The 18,138-nt window shown below is 40.4% G+C and overlaps 2 protein-coding genes and 1 long non-coding RNA gene across 6 annotated transcripts; 1 reads left to right on the forward strand and 2 right to left on the reverse strand.

Moving 5' to 3' along the window:
* Positions 1-1,529: 1,529 nt before the first annotated feature.
* tubb5 (tubulin, beta 5) lies at positions 1,530-6,278 on the reverse strand. Of its 2 annotated transcripts, none has more exons than XM_044209030.1 (5): positions 6,120-6,278; positions 3,343-3,451; positions 2,989-3,096; positions 2,642-2,886; positions 1,530-2,511 (listed from the first exon to the last, which is right to left on the reverse strand). In XM_044209030.1, the coding sequence occupies exons 1-5, from the start codon at positions 6,174-6,176 to the stop codon at positions 1,699-1,701; spliced, it is 1,332 nt and encodes a 443-aa protein (XP_044064965.1). In that variant the 5' UTR covers positions 6,177-6,278; the 3' UTR covers positions 1,530-1,698. The 2 variants fall into 2 exon arrangements, with proteins under 2 accessions (XP_044064965.1, XP_044064964.1); XM_044209029.1 differs by having other exon boundaries at positions 2,989-3,099.
* A 2,480-nt stretch (positions 6,279-8,758) lies between these two features.
* LOC122882114 lies at positions 8,759-10,874 on the reverse strand. The gene is made up of 2 exons (XR_006379283.1): positions 10,736-10,874; positions 8,759-9,187 (listed from the first exon to the last, which is right to left on the reverse strand). It is a non-coding gene; the product is annotated as an uncharacterized LOC122882114 (long non-coding RNA).
* Positions 10,839-17,910, forward strand: flot1b (flotillin 1b). Of its 3 annotated transcripts, none has more exons than XM_044209022.1 (13): positions 10,839-10,970; positions 11,810-11,890; positions 12,357-12,432; positions 12,746-12,836; positions 13,577-13,720; positions 13,864-13,983; positions 14,287-14,382; positions 14,528-14,680; positions 14,933-15,114; positions 15,220-15,265; positions 15,431-15,568; positions 16,092-16,256; positions 16,358-17,910. In XM_044209022.1, the coding sequence occupies exons 2-13, from the start codon at positions 11,848-11,850 to the stop codon at positions 16,385-16,387; spliced, it is 1,284 nt and encodes a 427-aa protein (XP_044064957.1). In that variant the 5' UTR covers positions 10,839-10,970; positions 11,810-11,847; the 3' UTR covers positions 16,388-17,910. The 3 variants fall into 3 exon arrangements, with proteins under 3 accessions (XP_044064957.1, XP_044064958.1, XP_044064956.1); XM_044209023.1 differs by having other exon boundaries at positions 10,850-10,970; positions 11,840-11,890; XM_044209021.1 differs by lacking the exon at positions 10,839-10,970 and adding an exon at positions 11,112-11,167.
* The last annotated feature ends 228 nt before the right edge of the window (positions 17,911-18,138 follow it).

Genomic DNA, 18,138 nt, shown 5'->3' on the forward strand with positions numbered 1-18,138 from the left:
GACCCGAAGCGTCATTAAGCATACATTTATTTTCGCGCTGTACACCTTTCTTAAAGGGACCATACACAGACATAGCGGATTGAGTGATATTAATACCGTTGTCTAAACCGGTCCAACTGTCTTCGTAATTTACAGAACTTTGTATATCCTATGGGAATGCAGTAATAGATAGTTAAATAAATAAAAGAGTAACAATAAAGGCATTATAAACAATGTCACATAAGTAGCTTACTAGTAAGTAGTTTTTGTAACCAAGGCCCTTTTAGTTTGCTGTCAGGTAGGCTTACATTTCATGAAGTGGTCCAGAGAAATTATTCATTCTTCAATACTGTTCAGATACTGCTTCATTTTCTATTTTCTGTTTTCATAAGCTTGGCGCAAAGCAGCTAGGACAACTGCCCTGGCTCTCCAGAACCCCAGGGGCCCAAACAAATGTTTTTTTCTAATTTATGTGAAAATTTGTATGTGAATATATGCAGCGCTAAACCACAACATAACCTGACATGAGGGCCTTGAGGTGGATGCTGCTCTAAGCCTTGAGGGGCTGTCTTGAAGAGGGTCCCTGTGTCAAAAGGTAGTTCAAGACCATAATTATTTCAGTTTTTATATTTTGCATACATTACCACACAGCAAACAGGGCCTGTGTGGGAGGTATGGGCCCTCATTTTTGCCCTGGGGCCTAGTTCCAGGTTAAGCCAGCCATGTCTTGGGCACCAGCAATAGTTTGAAGTCTTATGTTTTTATGGCCTTATAATAAAGTTACACAACTACTTGCTATATTGTTTGGTGCACCTGCATCTCCACCTCCTAAATTTCTTTGTGAGCTAGCGCTCTCCACAAAAATTTTAATGCAAAAACTTACAAGCTACCTTAATCTCATACAATTGTTTTTACTTGTTGAGTCCCAAAAATATTTAAGCATTCCAAATAAAGTAGATGCAATATTGTTGGTTGGTCTAAATATGTGGAATTGTATTTTACTCAATCAACACTTACCTTCTTTCTTGAGTTGTATTTAAGATCATCTAAACACTACCAGGGTGCAATGAACATAGTTGTGGGAATGTGGCTTGGCGCAAAAAACACTTGGTCTGACTCTATCATGTTGCAAATTGGTTGTGCGCCCTTAACCATCATATTGCTTGCGGAACACACACGCCTCTAGATATTACACCTCATTCAATACTCCAATAATATCTGGTAAACATATCTGACCTACTGCATGTCTGCACTGAGAGACCTGCAGTTTACTTAACTGTTTTATAGCTTAATGCTCATGGAACTTACATTAAACCCACTTACCCATGCAGAACAAAATTGAATGACACATTTTTGACACATATGAATGCATCAGTAGCCCCTTCTACAGAAACTGCTGACCTCAACAGAGTTAACATTCATCCATCTCTGGAAATCCCCCTTGATATCCAGTCCTTTACATTTACATTTTCAAAATGTGATTGAAATTGAATGGCTGAGTTGTAGTTTTATCAGACAAATAGAGGAAGCATTAATGAAAGGCAAACACATTTTCATTTGACAACTTTATTTGCAGAATCACAAGAGATATCTAATGTACTGTATGCTAAAGTTTGATTCTAGCAATAACACTATGTTTGTTCCTTGGTTACTTTTGTGGTTGTTCCTTTTAGTAGTTTTCATTTTGGCATTGATGTCTTGACCTTCACATCTTTATCTTCAAGCGTCATCTTCAGCCTCCTCCTCAAATTCACCCTCTTCTTCAGCAGTGGCATCCTGGTACTGCTGGTACTCAGACACCAGATCATTCATGTTGCTCTCTGCTTCGGTGAACTCCATCTCATCCATACCTTCACCTGTGTACCAATGCAAGAAGGCCTTACGACGGAACATGGCTGTGAACTGCTCAGAGATGCGCTTGAACAGCTCCTGGATGGCTGTGCTGTTGCCGATGAAAGTGACAGCCATCTTGAGGCCACGGGGTGGAATGTCACAGACAGCGGTCTTCACATTGTTGGGGATCCATTCTACAAAGTAACTGCTATTTTTGTTCTGGACGTTGAGCATCTGCTCGTCAACTTCCTTCATGGACATGCGCCCACGGAACACGGCGGCGACGGTCAGATAGCGGCCGTGACGTGGGTCACATGCAGCCATCATATTCTTGGCATCGAACACCTGCTGGGTGAGCTCGGGAACTGTGAGGGCTCGGTACTGCTGGCTGCCTCTGCTGGTCAGGGGAGCGAAGCCAGGCATGAAGAAGTGCAAACGGGGGAAAGGCACCATGTTGACAGCCAGTTTGCGGAGATCAGCATTGAGCTGACCAGGGAAGCGCAGGCAGGTGGTGACCCCACTCATGGTGGCAGACACAAGGTGGTTAAGGTCTCCGTAGGTGGGTGTGGTCAGTTTCAGAGTACGGAAGCAGATGTCGTACAGGGCTTCGTTGTCAATGCAGTAGGTTTCATCTGTGTTCTCTACAAGCTGGTGGACTGACAAGGTGGCATTGTAAGGCTCAACCACTGTGTCTGACACCTGAGGACAGAAAACACATAAAATCTTTCTTCAGTCTCATGATCTTAGGGGAGAAAACCTAAGGCAAGAGCAACTAAAATTAAAACTCTTGAAATTAAAATTCTCATGCTCTATCACAAGGGTATGTTACCTTGGGGGAGGGCACCACACTGAAGGTGTTCATGATACGGTCGGGGTACTCCTCGCGGATCTTGCTGATGAGAAGGGTTCCCATACCGGATCCAGTTCCACCACCAAGAGAGTGGGTGAGCTGGAAGCCCTGCAGGCAGTCACAGCTCTCTGACTCTTTGCGGACCACATCCAGGACTGAGTCCACCAACTCAGCTCCCTCTGTGTAGTGACCCTTGGCCCAGTTGTTTCCAGCACCACTCTGACCTGGAGGGAAAGAAATGACATACAGGTAAACCTCTCTTTCCCCCTGTTCATAAAATGCTTCAGTCATTCAGTAACATGAGAATATGGCTTTATTCCACCCACCAAACACAAAATTGTCAGGTCTGAAGATCTGCCCAAAGGGTCCAGACCTCACAGAGTCCATGGTGCCAGGCTCCAAGTCCACCAGAATGGCTCGAGGAACATATTTACCTCCTCCACGAGAAAGAGAAGGAGAGAAGGCAGAGAGAGAAGAGGAGAGAAAACATACCAACTCAATAATGCAGGAAACCTTGGATGTTGGATGTTACACAGGATATATAATGTGAGAAAATCCATGCATGACGGGTGACATGACAAAGTAATAACATGTCTTAAGTTATACTTCAGAATGAAATATATGTTCACATAATATTCCCTTTATTTATGTAAAAATCAGTTGGCAGGAAGACAGCTAACCTGTGGCCTCATTATAGTAGACACTGATCCTGTCCAGCTGCAGGTCACTGTCTCCGTGGTAAGTCCCTGTGGGATCGATGCCGTGCTCATCGCTGATCACTTCCCAGAACTGCAGACACAAAATGGAAGGTATCACATGACAGTTACTTGCAAAGAAAGCACACATCTGTCCATCAGCAATGCGGTTTATGGGACTGGGGACTTTAAACGAGGAAAACAGCAGTGGGTTTGAATTTTTGTATTCTGATGAAAATGACATGATTTTTCCCCTTTCTCCAAGCCATATCTTAATCCATTTAATACAATGCAGCTGTTAATATTTCCATAGTCATCGACTGATGCAGATTTAGCAGAATGCAGTTGTTTTAGATGTATAATGCAAAGGAGGGAGCACAAAGGGGCTACAGATCACCCCACGGGCAAAACTGAGAATAAACTCCATTTGCAGGCTGTCACACTACACTGAAGACGCTGATTGTCTTCAGATCTGTATTCATGTCTTGTTCACTCTTTAAAGACCACACTCAAAAGCGTGTAAGCATTAAATCTCAAGCGGGCATGACTGTTGCATACGCAGGCAGTCATTTGCAGGCACACATTTTTGTGATATCTTCCAACTCAGGCTTGTTTTTTGTCATACAGCCTGTGATTTTCTGCTAACAGTAGCAATAGGAGGAATTAGAGTAATCTGGATAAGCAGGCTGTATTGCAGCTCAGTACTTAAAGGATTGGGAGTTAGCTGTAGTCTAAGTATCATGACATGTAAAGACCATGTAAAACAAAAATGACCAAGTGACCTTAATATGAGATCACAGTAGCATAAAGAGAAGAACAAAGTGTCAAAAAACAACGATCGAAAGACTTAGAAATTCACAGATATTTGATGGTGACACGATAGATGGCTATCAGTAAAGACTGAAAATAATCATAGTGAAAGAATGAGGACAATAAGTAGGAAGGCAATGCCACACCCTGACCCCAATTCACCACAATGTAGCCCTTCAGCATATCTGTCAATCATATCCACTGGACATCTGAGTCAATGAGTCCTGGGGGAATGGAAACAAATGGAGATCCTCACTGCCAGGCCACCAGTCGTTATTTTAACACCATATTGGGCAACACAAGGACACAAATGAAACTCCATGCTTTAAAAAGGGAGATGGATATAAATTTACTGCATCAACTCCAATTGCACAAGCCTATACGTATACATGATTTATAGCAGTTGGCATTCTGTGGTGCAACTGCTGTAAAAATTGAATATAAAATTGAATATTCTTATATAGATCAGTGTCTACTATAATGAGGCCACATATATATATATATTATATATATATATATAACCAGTATATATACTATATACTGGTTATATGTTGTGTATATTTCCTATAGCTATTTTTCCAGGCCATTAGCAGCAATTGCATATGAAGTCAATTGAGAGCCCAGTGACTTCACCCACTGTGCATCAGCTGTTTCCTCCATTCCTCCCCCACCCTACCCCTAATTTGGTTAGGAGAGGAAAGACATTGATTACAAAGACAGGCCCTGCTTCACTGGACATTAAAACCTGTGTCTGCAGAGCATCACTACGATAATGATGTCTCCTATAATATATGGGCCATTGTTAATGTGGTCTCCAAACTGTATTCGAATACCAGGGCAAGATTCCTGTGTGTGTGTTTGAGAGGTTCCACTTAAACATTATGCTGGCTGTAGCTAATGATCAGTTGTAAAAGGAGGTAATAAGACAGGGGTAATAAAGGACCAAGAAGACTGTAGCAGACTGCAATTATTACTGTAAGACTGGGTGGGTGTATTGATGCATGGGAGGCAGACTGCAGGGCCCCATTAAGTAGACTATAGTGCCAAATGTATTAAAGTTCTATATAAATTGACAAAAGCAAATATATGAGTGTATTTCATTGTTAAAAGCACTGATGATGTCTCTCAGAAAAATGCACATGCTCTTTTTAAAAGGAACACCAGTTATCCATGCCACACCCTTTCCACAGCTCCTCTGCTCTCTCAACAGCTGAAACAGCAGTCTGCATCTACAGGCAGAAATAAAATCTAATCAATATGGGCTATTGATACATCTGTCATTTGGGAGTGGGGGGGGATGACTAGGCCTCCCATCCCCAGCTCCCACTCATTGTCTGAAATGCCAGCCATTTCTGCCTGTGCAAGACAAAGAAACCAGAGGAGTGCGGAATACATTGACTGAAGGGCTCTGACAAGTGAAGAATAGACTGATTTTTTTCCCCCATTCTTTCTTTTCCCCAGACAATATCTTGAGGTCCGCTGAATCCTCACTGTTGAGACGCAGACACGCCCGGTCTTGTGTGAAGAAAAAAAAAACCCGTCGAGACACAAGAACCCCGTTATACCGTTATTTCAATGAGAGCAAGCACGGTCCGCTGCTCCACACCCACCAGTTACCGCAGTGCACAAGATTCAGACAGAAAAGCACCAAAATAAACGTCAACAGTTGGCTTTTACTATTTATGAGTGATATTTTCTGATTTATTATGTGTTTAAATACACAAAGGTATGATATGTATGAAAGGAATATTTTTTTCTTTATGCACAATGAGACAAAAGGAGTCCTTTGTCTTCATAGGCTACATAATCAAACAATCAGCTAAATAAAGAGTTAAGAAATGAAGCCTAAGAGTATGTCATGCATAATGAGCCTGAGTTTTTTCAACAGGAAAACGTATATTTAAACGTAATTTTGTAAAGGATTCAATTTCTCAATAATTGTATTTTCTTACCTTAGCGCCGATCTGGTTACCGCACTGGCCGGCTTGGATGTGCACGATTTCCCTCATTGTGGATGCTAAAGTTTTAAAACGACGAGAAGAAGCGTTACTCTACAGGACCGACGAGCCGACCGCAGACTTGTGTGAGAGAGTCGGACAATGCATTTATAACGTTGGAGGGTTTCCAGAACGAGGCTGGGGCCGAGGAGCGGGCGTGGCTAGACCCCGACACAGCTGCTGCGCACGGGGATTGGCTGAAAAGACCGACCCAGAGCCGGGATGAGGAGGGGCGCTGCTGCAGATCAGGGAGTGGAAACTAGATAAAAGAGATTGACCAGAATTCTACCAGCTGGTGTCCAGTACCAACACCCAGTAAGATGTATTACGGGATTTTTTTTTGGTTTCAGATATCAGAAGCGAAGAACCAATCAGCAGTTTTTAAATCACTCTCCTTACTGTGACACTCCCTGCAGAGTAGACAGATGGCAGAAATTTCAGTTTCAAGCCTGGAACAAGATGGGGTCAGTCAGCTCAAGCCCCTCTCCTCAGGGTCCTTTGGCAATATTTGGAAACATTTGGGATTATATATGTTTAAAAACTTTTAGTAGCTGTTCTGGAGCTTTTTTGTAATCATATTACATGATCTTGTCGATTACTTAAAAAACTATTTTGTTCTTCAGTCTGTCTCAGTAGGCCAGGAGTCATGTTACAATGGGCTCTGGTGCATTGCATCCAACTGATGTCCTTTTGTTTCTTTTAAGACCTGTGTAGGCTAAGCACTGAAAGTGAAAGAAGGTGATTAAACAGTTTGCACTGCAGCTTAATCATAACGTCTGATGTGATCGGTGGCAGACTCAGGCAGTCTGAGGGGCAGGGGTGAAAAAAATAAAAAGGGCACCAGCACCACCGACCAATGTCGAGATGTATTTATGGTTTATTGTGTTTTGTTATGTGAAACTGTGTACGCCTTGTGATGCAATACACATTTCAGAGAAATCGTAGAAAAGGTTTCCGTCGTAGTCATCTGGACACTGTTTTCAGAATCAAGACGTTTCGGTTCCCATCCGAAGTGATTCTCAATTGTGGAAATGGTCTGAGAACTCAGAAATTTAAGCTAATCTGTGTTGCTTAAGCCCTGCCCTCAGGGAAGAGTCTTCCTGAGTGTCTGCTGTTTACCCTGCCTAGTTTCACCTGAAACTGACCTTCTTTTGTTTCCACGATGGCCCAGTAATCAGTAATTAGGCCTATTGTTTTCTGGCTGCACCTCCCTCATCACTGTTCACCTGATTAGCATATGATTGGCTTGACCATGGTGATAATACACTGTGGTAGATCGTTGGCAAGTTGAATCTCAGACCACCATTTCTGTTTAACGAGGGGTTTTCTTTTTTCACAAAAATGGCTTCTTTGACTCCTCTTTCAAACCAACTCTTCTCTCTACTTAGAATCTCTACCTCACTGTCTTCAAATGTGTGGTTTGTAGCTTTTAGATGCAAATGCACGGCGCTCTGCAATCCCGAGTTAGCGTGTCGTCTGTGCTGATAAAGTCTTTTGTGAAGTCGCTGTTTAGTCTCACCTATGTACCGTTCTTTGCAGTTTTCCTCACTGCTTTGAACTGAATAAACGACATTGCTCTGTTTTTGTGTGGGCATCTTGTCCTTAGGATGAACGAGTTTCTGTCTTAAAGTGTTGCCTGGTTTAAAGAATAAGGAACATCGTGCTGTCTAAAGATCCTTTGTAGTTTTTCAGAAAGTCCAGATACATAAGGAATGGAGATACCGTTCCTTCTTGGTTCTGTTTCCCTTTTGTCCTGTTTTTTGGCTCTTTTAACTTTGTTGAGAGCCCAAGTAGGATAACCACAGGCTGAGAGTGCATTCTGGACATGCCTTTCCTCTTTCTTCTTACCCTCTGAGCCGGTGGGCACTTCTTGGGCTCTATGTTGTAATGTCTGGATTACACCCAGTTTGTGCTTTAGAAGATGGTGTGAGTCAAAGAGCAAGTATTGATCCGTTTGTGTTGGTTTCCTGTACACTTCTATCTGGAGCTTTCCGTCCTTTCCTCTGAGTGTAGAACAATCAAGAAAGGCCAGGCGGTTCTCTTTGGCATCCTCTCGTGTGAACTTGATGTTGGAGTCCACAGTATTGATATGCTCTGAGAACGCTTCCAAGTCTTGTTTCTTGATCTTTACAAAGGTGTCAGAGTTCTCAGACTATTTTCACAGTTGAGAATGACTTCCGGATGGGAGCCGAAACGTCTTGATTCTGAAAACAGTGTCCAGATGACTACGACGGAAACCTTTTCTACGATGGAACACTCCTGGACGAATGAGGGACTACACCGTCTTATTTCAGAGAAATCTGACAATAAAGTGAAATCAAATCAGATCTTCATCTGCAGATGGAGTTTGACCAGTTGTCATGGAAATATAGATGTTCATATTTCATTTTATTTTGTTCTGAGCGCTTCAAGGACTTCCCGTTCATGTTGGTTTAAAAGCTGAAGTAAATTTTTAGCCTTGGTAACAGCAATTGAGACCACAAGGTCCATTTAGTAGCTGTTCTGTAGCTTTCCATTTTGGGGTTTTGTGATTTGCCTGTTTTTGTGTGAAATCCCAGAAAAAGTTAGCTGACACAGCCTTATAATAAAGTTTGTTGCATATATGTATTTATTAAGATGCATACAAGTTAGCCTTTATTGCTCCATGCCTTCCAGAAACAATGCCACACTGTAAGATTTGGATTATTACTGATACCAATTAGCTACATCTCTCTGATCAGCAAACTTAAGCTCACTGTGTGTTGAAAGTAAACCAAAGATGTAACAAAATGATACCAGTCAGATAACTGCTAACAAGGCCTCCTACAGTGATGGAAAAGGCCTTGGGAAATAATTTCACTCATCCTTGACCTGGACAAAAAGGAGTAGGAAAAGTCTTTGCTCCAGGAACCCCCACACCTGTGGCAAAGAGTCTGGGCTTGATGGCTGACATCTGGTCAGAGTGGATGGGTGAGCCAGGCCCCTGTTCCCAGCTTCCATCAGACAGTGAGGAAAAACAGGAGCAAATCCAAAGCCATCCATGTCTATAAAATAATCAGATTAGAGTTTTAACAGTGGATTACAGAGTATGAACTAAACTCTGCTGCTGCATTTTCATTTATATGAAATAGTCTAGTCATGTTTAAAAAAAATCCTGATATTTTGTTCAAATTACTTCAACTAAATATATTTACTCAACTGAATTTATTTTACTAGTGGATTAGGAAAAGCCCGACATGAAAATAAAGCACGTTTAAATCTTTGTTGCTTTTTACTACCTTTGCATTTTTCACAGTGAGGACATTTTTAAATGACGTAGTGCACCTCTATCAGTATGGTCGTACCACTGAGTCTGATTGTAATGCAAGACTCCATCACAATTGTGCACATTATTATTGTAAAAACATAACACACATTGGTGTGCACCTACTTTAGACATTATTCTCGTACAGTCATCAATTGTGTAGAGGAGTATTGTTGAGATACATTAGTGATTAGTTGACTATTAAAATGTTATATGCTATCATGTTTGTGCATCAGTCACATACAACAGAGGCTATATGTACAAAATGTTTATATTTTTTCTAGTTTACCATTGATGGTGAAGGTCTCAGACAGATAATGTAATGTATGAGCAACTACTTTCAAAACCATAACATAAACCTAATAATCAATATTCCTGACCTGCAATCATGTGTTTTTTGTGGTGTGTTGTTCTCTGTCTGCTGTATCCTCAGTTTAAATCATACATTCAATGCTCAAATAAGTAGTAGAAATTATTATGTAAGACTGTAGATTCAGGCAGGGCTGCAGACTTTTCTGAGATAGATAGCAACTGATACCTTTGGCAATGCAAAGAGACCAAGGGCAATGGAAATGAATATTTTCAAACTATCTCAATCATGCCTGTTTGCATAATCACCTATTAAATTAACTAGTCTATCTATCTATCTATCTATCTATCTATCTATCTATCTATCTATCTATCTATCTATCTATCTATCTATCTATCTATCTATCTGTGTTGGTATTAATTTAAACAATAAATACACTTAGATGCAACTTTATTATGTACATCTGTACAATCTAATGCAATCCAATACAACAACACTGTCATAAATTCTACCTTTGCGAAGTTTATAATGTTCTGTTTTTGTTGATATTGTTGGAAATGTGAAAATTCAATGATATGGTTATTACTGAGGTCATAGTTAAAGGTGGTGTTTTACAGGACTACATGAGAGGTGTTTTTTGTCCTTCCATACATGGGGGGACAGAATATTAGCAAAACTTCTGGATATAATGCAGTTTAGTACAACACCATCACTAACTATAACCTCAATGCTGAAACATATAATTGAATTAACACCCTCTAAAAAACAGAACATAAAAGTAGACTTTATGGCAGAACAGTTTTGGATTGCATTAGACTGTACAGGTGTACCTAATAAAAGGCAGATAGATAGATAGATAGATAGATAGATAGATAGATAGATAGATAGATAGATAGATAGATAGATAGATAGATAGATAGATAGATAGATGGATAGATAGATAATACCATAAGTGATAATGTAAACAGACGTGATTACATTGCGCAAACAGCGGCGATGCAGGCGTCACTATCGACCACTAGATGGCGACAGGCAGACGTCATTGTTGTAGTGATGATGGGCGTGGTCAGTGCACACTTCCCTGTCCAAACAGACGTTTTTTCTTATTCCAGTTGACGGGAAAAAACGCGTTACTGTCTAACTGTGGCAGCAGAAAACTAACATCGGTTTATTCTAAAAAAAAAAGATCGCTTTTTGTATTGACCGGATATCGGTAAGTTAAACGGAACGACCAGTTCGATGTGTTACATCGTGTAGTTGTAGTTAATAGCTGTAGTATAAACACTGGACTGTTTTCCACAGACGTAGTGACGTTGTCCACACAGTCCCGATTCAGCTGCTTTCATTAGCTAGCTAACGTTAGCATGCGAGCTAGCTTTCTTTGCAGACCGTTTTTACATTTAATATACTGTAAGTCTGACGTTATTCTTGGAGGGCTGGGATGTTTTTGCTGCTCTAACTAATATTTGAAAACACATTGCTCGTTAGGTTTTTTTGTGCAAGGGGAGCAAGTTGTAGTTGTACCGACCGGACTGCCCTGTATTGGGGGTTGTTAGGAAGGGGTGGAGCGTCCAGGTTCACTGAAAATATGGAAGCTTAATTAAAGGTTTGGCTTGAATGATTGACATAGACATGTGTCAGTTGTAGTCTGTGAGTTACTATCATACTCTTGACTGTTTTTACACCCAAACAATCCATCGATCCAGTAAACAAGTCTTGAGATCATGATGCTTAAATATGAACAAATGTATGAATGTTGTGTCTTTTTTATGGTTTACCGAACCACAGAAAATAGTGTTTGATAGTGTCATAAAATATATATTATTTGGTTGATGTTGTACGGGGTTAAACAATGGGCAGACAATGTGTATTGGTCTCTTTGATAATGTTTATGGATACATTGGACAGTGGTGCATGTTCACTACAAAACAGAAATAAACATATTTCACATATATCCAATATATTTGTATTCCAATTTTACCAATTTCTTTACAATTTTTTAAAACAAATATTTTTCTTAGCTAACTGTAGTAATGTTCATACTTTGACAAGGTCCTGGATTCATTGTTTGCCTCAAATCAGGAAACAAGATGTTTTACACATGTGGACCCAATGAAGCCATGGTGGTGTCTGGTAAGATATTTTCTTGATTTCTCTTGCCCTACATCTCATGAATGCAAGATTACTTCTCACAAAAACACAGGATGTGTAGAAAACCAGAATATTTCCTGTTGGGTAATGAAACACTCCAGCCTCCATGATGCTGTAATATTGTTACAAACTTTCAAGATGTCACTAATAAAAGGAGGCAAGTCTTGTGTACAGCGGACCAGTAAACTAGTGATTTCATCATCACGTGTCTTGTGATAAGATGGTATTGAACAACACTTATTGACAGTTTGGAGTAAACTAGGAATTTTCCAGCTTGCTGTAGTATGTAGGCTCAAGCTGCATGAATAAATTACATTACACTCATATTGTTGTAATACGGGGTTGCAATTTGAACTATGTCCTTGAGCCAGTTACTCTATGAGTAACTAGCTGTATGTTACTGAGTGTAATGGTTATGTTATGTGTTCTCCCCTCTCTTTCCTTCCAGGCTTTGGGCGTTCTCCTCCTCTAATGATTGCTGGAGGAAGAGTGTTTGTCCTCCCATGTATTCAGCAGATCCAGAGGTGATCCCTTTTTCAGTCTCTATTTCTTTTTTCTATTATAAGTACAACATAGCTGCCTGATTGTATATATTGGTCAACAAACAAGGGGAATAAATGTTGATAGAAGAGACATGTTACATTACTGATACCTTTTCTGAATGCTGTATCCATTACCAGGCTGCTTGTCATTAGCAGCATGGATGGGTGGTGTTTGTGGCTAATAATTGATTTCATTTCCTCTGTCTCTCTTTTGCTATGCCTTTTCATTCTTGCTCTTTGTTATTATATCTCATCCATTCCACTCTTCCTTTTATTGTATGCCCTTTCTTCTCAGAATCACACTCAACACCCTGACTCTAAATGTGAAGAGTGACAAAGTCTACACCCGCCATGGTGTCCCTATCTCTGTCACTGGCATTGCACAGGTTTGCTTAGAGAATTGAAATTAAATACCATAAGGTTTTTATTAAATGGAGTCAAAAAGCTGTTTTCATGTTTCCACAAAAAATGAAGTTATTATAATAGATTGAAAATATTTTGCATAGACACCAAAAGGCACAGAAGGGGTCAGCTGCTATTTAAAAGCAACACCTGCCTGCAGAACTATATCCAGGTTGCACATACAGGCCTCTCTCTATGACGGACTTATTAATGAAGGATTTACAGTATGAGGGGATGGGAACAAGTAAATAGTGTGTGATTATTTTAAAAATACAAAACACAGAACACAAGAAAATTAAACTAGCGCAAATGCTTGTGCCAGAGCAAAAGTCTCATCAATACTATATACAAACCTACAGCATTCATATTCAGTTCAGTTTGAAGGTCATTTACTGTAAGCAAATAAGGGAAATGAAGATGACACTTGAAAAAGGTCCCAGGCTGGATGGAGAGGGTCAATGGGACGCCCCCATAAGGGAAAGAATTTATCGAGTTATTTGTTAAGGAAGTTGTATGTTTTAGACAAATGCAAAATAGAAAAGAAAAAAACAACATCTGACTGTGGCATCTTTTATTTTTGTGATCCTGTCTTAGCTTATTAAATTGTAAACTTAAAGTCAGATAATGGCAGATTTGTTTAATGGCAGAACTGTTTATTTTATGTTCTACCAGAGTCCAACCTGCTACTTGCTTTTTCACACTTTCTTTTTCTGTCTTTTTCCAGGTGAAGATCCAGGGCCAGAACAAGGAGATGTTGGCTACCGCCTGCCAAATGTTTATGGGCAAGTCTGAGGCTGAGATTTCCAATATTGCACTAGAAACACTGGAAGGACACCAGAGAGCCATCATTGCCCATTTGACTGTGGAGGTTGGTGTACTGACATTGTCAAATGTATTTGCTTGGCAATTTCTGCCCATAAAAAGATTGTTCAGAGGCTTCATGTTTATGACTCATCACTATCACATATACAGTATGTAATAACTATGATGAATATATCTGTTTGCTTACAGGAGATCTACCAGGACCGTAAGAAGTTCTCCGAGCAGGTTTTTAAGGTGGCCTCCTCTGACCTGGTCAACATGGGGATTGGCGTCGTCAGCTACACGCTCAAAGATGTTCATGATGATCAGGTACTTCATTTTCTGCCAGTACTAGTGACACAAATATGATGATCTAAACACCACACCAAACATTAATTACTGGAGCAGCAGGAATCTGCAGTGTCACTGTGAGCCTGTATCTTTTTCATATGAAAGCTTTTAGTCTCATTCGATTTCCTCTGTTACAGCAATGCACTTAGGTGATTGATATTGACTCACCGTCTCTGACTCAACAGACCCCCAACTGCTCTGTACATTAGTGATGAATTAGGTCTAAGTGCTTCAGTGGTAACCATAGCATATCTTGTTTTTGTCCCTCCCTCTCTCTCGCAGGACTACCTTCACTCCCTGGGTAAAGCCAGAACAGCCCAGGTGCAGAAGGATGCCAGGATCGGAGAGGCTCAGTACAAACGAGATGCTGTCATGAGGGTAAAATAAGCTCTTTTGGGTTTTTTACATCCCTGTCATTCTGCCTATTTGCTCATATGGAAAATCTGAAAACGAGAATAATCAATTATTTGAAAAGAAATACCAAAATGTCTCGTTTTTCTGTCCTGCTACATTCTACATACAGGAGGCCAACGCAATGCAGGAGAAGGTTTCAGCTCAGTACAAGAATGAAATTGAGATGGCAAAATCACAGAGAGACTATGAGCTGAAAAAGGCAGCCTATGATGTTGAGGTCAACACCAAGAAGGCTGAGTCAGAAATGGCCTATCAGCTTCAGGTACAGTAAAGTGCTTTTAGGGCTTTAAGTTTGCTGTGTTTTTGTTACATGAAATTTATGTTTGTTGAAATTTTTTCTGACCTGGTTAGTCTGCTCAGCTTGTACACACCTTGCCTACAGATTTTGTTAGGCTGGCTGGTCGAGTTTGTACCAACAGGACCAATCCAGATTGTAGATAATATCTGATATCTTTTCAGTGATTGAAGGCTGAGTAGTGTTGGAATTTCCTTTTTCCTCTGTTTCCCTCGTCAGGTGGCCAAGACCAAGCAGCGCATTGAGGAGGAGAAGATGCAGGTTCAGGTGGTGGAGCGGACACAGCAGATCCTGCTGCAGGAGCAGGAGATTACCCGCAAGGAGAATGAGCTGGAGGCCAAAGTTAAGAAGCCTGCAGAGGCAGAGAAATACAGACTGGAGAGGCTGGCTGAGGCACAGCGGTGAGCAATACATCTGAATACTGAACAGCATTAAGAAGGACAACATTAAATATAAAATCACTTGAGACAGTTAAACAATTTGCAATCTCTCTTCACTCCTGGCAGCCTGCAGCTTATCATGGAGGCTGAGGCTGAGGCCCAGTCCATCAGAGTGAGTGGTTTCCTTTTTTTCTGAGATACTACCGCCAGATTTCCACTTTTCCCTCCCTGCCTGTTAACCATATTACATTTACCAAACAATATTTCTGTCAGGATGTGGAATCCTATACACTTCTATAGTAATCTTATCTTAATTCATGTATCTGTGTCCATCTAGATGAAGGGCGAGGCGGAGGCTTTTGCCCTGGAGGCTAAGGGTCGTGCCGAGGCAGAGCAGATGGCTAAGAAAGCAGAGGCCTTCAAGCAGTACAAAGAGGGAGCCATGGTGGACATGCTGCTGGAGAAACTGCCACTGGTCAGTCTGCCTCTAATGGATGAATAAATAGATGAAGATAAATGTTAGAGTTGTGTGATGAAATACTATGTGATTACTGAACCTTGCAAACCATGGCTGACCATTTAGCTTTGTACTGCTTTGCTTTAACAAACATTTGCTGCCTCTGGTTTTTCTTTACTCAGTAGGCTTGCTGATGGCATCACAGCGAGGCCTCATGATAGAGGACCCTTGGTATTAGTTTTATCTTATTCTAAATTAGTTTTAGATGATTAATCCACGTTAAGATCAGTCAAAGTCATTTTATGAATGTTAGCCTTTCCACTGTTGTCATCAGCATGGCCGCATGATGGTCATGGAGGATCCTTAATACTCATTTTATTTTGCTGTAACAAAAAGTAAAAATGATAATAAGTTTGCTTTCTTTTACCCTGCTAAATCCAATCACATCCCTTGCTTTGAGTTGATTCCAATTTCCTTAAATGTTGTTTTGCTAAATTTCCCCTTCACTGTATTAATTCCTCTGTTCTTTCTTGTCCTGCAGATGGCAGAGGAGATCAGCAAGCCACTGTCGGCAGTCCAGAAGGTCACTATGGTGTCTAGTGGTGGTTCAGAGGTGGGAGCAGCCAAACTTGCTGGAGAGGTGCTCGATATCATGACCAGGCTGCCTATGGCTGTGGAGAAACTCACTGGAATCGACATCTCCCAGGTACACTGGAGTATGTGTGTGAAAGACAGATAGATGATGTATGAGACTGAATGACTGGTGCAGGTGATAATTATCTTATGTTTCTCTCATTGACTTCGTAGGCTACAGGAAAGACCACCCGTGTGCATTAAGAGAAGGAGAGTAGAAGTAATCAGGAGAGGTGTCACCAATATTCAGACGAGGAGCTCCACATCTTCTTGTGCCTATAACCACTGTAATGACTGCCATACCGTAGTCGTGTCTGATTGTGTGCATGCTTGTGTGTCTCTTTTGTTGGTTCCTCCTCCATCCAAACAGGATTTTTCATCTCCTTTTATGTGGTTTCTTTTCATGACCCTGATCTGAGCTGTTGTACCTTCTGTGGTAGGTGACAGCAAAAGCAGCTGCGAGGGATACAATTATTGATGAAGTTACTTTTTTGCCAGGAGACAAAACGCTTTAGCCTACTTTAGCCAGTGATAGTGAAAGGAATTCCTGTCTTTTTGTTATTTTTTTTATCTCACTGCAATCTGCCTCATTTCCCTGTATAAAAACTGGGTCAATAAACTGTCATTCAATTTTTAACTTTTTAATGTAGAAAATGTTTGTGGCTGTAGTTCATCTGAAAGCGTTTTTGTTCCTTTCAATTTATTAAATGGTGCTGCGCTCTTTTTTACAGCATCACTGCATAGCTGCATAGCTTTCTGTGTGGGCGTATCATTGCTATCATTGTAGTTCTATAGTACTGACTTAACACAACCTAGCTTCATGTTTATTTGCTCTTTGTGCACTCGTCCTTTATAAAGAGACAAAGTTGGGGCAATTTTACGCCGCATCTCTTTGTAGTAAGTGACTATGTTACTGGGCCCAAAATCATGTCAGTTGTACTGAAAGTAGGAGTTTTATGTCTCAAAATGAGGGGGAAGGAAGTGGTTTATGGGAAGAAGCTGAAGGGGTTTCCCGTTAAAAGCAATGAAAGTATTGTGGTGGAAAAAACAATGCTGACTTTTTGCTGCAGTGTGTTCTCGAGTCTTGGCCTTCATATGGCAAGAGTCAAGAAGGGCCCTCACTAACTAACTGACCTGCTGCTTCGATGTGCTTGCTCCCTGAAGTTTAAACTGACATACGGGACATGATTTTTGTTGTCTTTTTGTTTAGTTTACTGATTTTCCATGATAATGTGATACTGAGTATTATAGATTTTGGCAGATTTTTAGCTCTCGCAGTTATGGGAGGTTTTGAATGACAGTTCAGTACCTCTCATTGGGAGCTGATATCTTTTTTCAGACTCTTCACTAACAGTCAAAAGTTTTCCAACTGACAAGCTTTATGTATCTTGTTACCGCCAAGTGCCTGGTCAAAACTCCTCAACAGTCAAGTAAAGTTGACTTCTTTAATTAAGCCTATTACACTTCTCTGTCAGGTAATATTTCCTCATATGCAACTGATCATAAGCCATTGGCTGTCACTATCGAAGGCTGTAGATGAAAGCCAAATCAATCTGCTTCTTTTGCATGTTTTTCGGACTAATATTTTATTTTCCTTAAAATGTGTGCTGTTGCATGTGACATAAGTAATTATTACTTAGTGTAGAAGTTGTATACTAGTGTCAGATATAAGATTTATCTGTAGTGAAATGTTCTATAGACAATAAAATATGGTTTAATCACTGAAACCTGTTGCTGTTTGTTTTTTGCCATCAAATTAGTTAATTGAAATGGCTGACATTTCATTTAAGACCACATGGAACAGAACAGAGATTAATCGACTGACAGAAAATTAATCAGCAACTAACTTTTAATAACCTATTAATCATGAAAGACAATTTTCAAGAAAAAATACTAAACATTTGCTGCGTTTTTTTTTAATATCATTGTAAATTGAGTATCTTTGGGTATTGGAC

The sequence above is a fragment of the Siniperca chuatsi genome, linkage group LG9 (genome assembly GCF_020085105.1).
Source record: "Siniperca chuatsi isolate FFG_IHB_CAS linkage group LG9, ASM2008510v1, whole genome shotgun sequence".
In the NCBI taxonomy this organism is placed as follows: Eukaryota; Metazoa; Chordata; class Actinopteri; order Centrarchiformes; family Sinipercidae; genus Siniperca; species Siniperca chuatsi.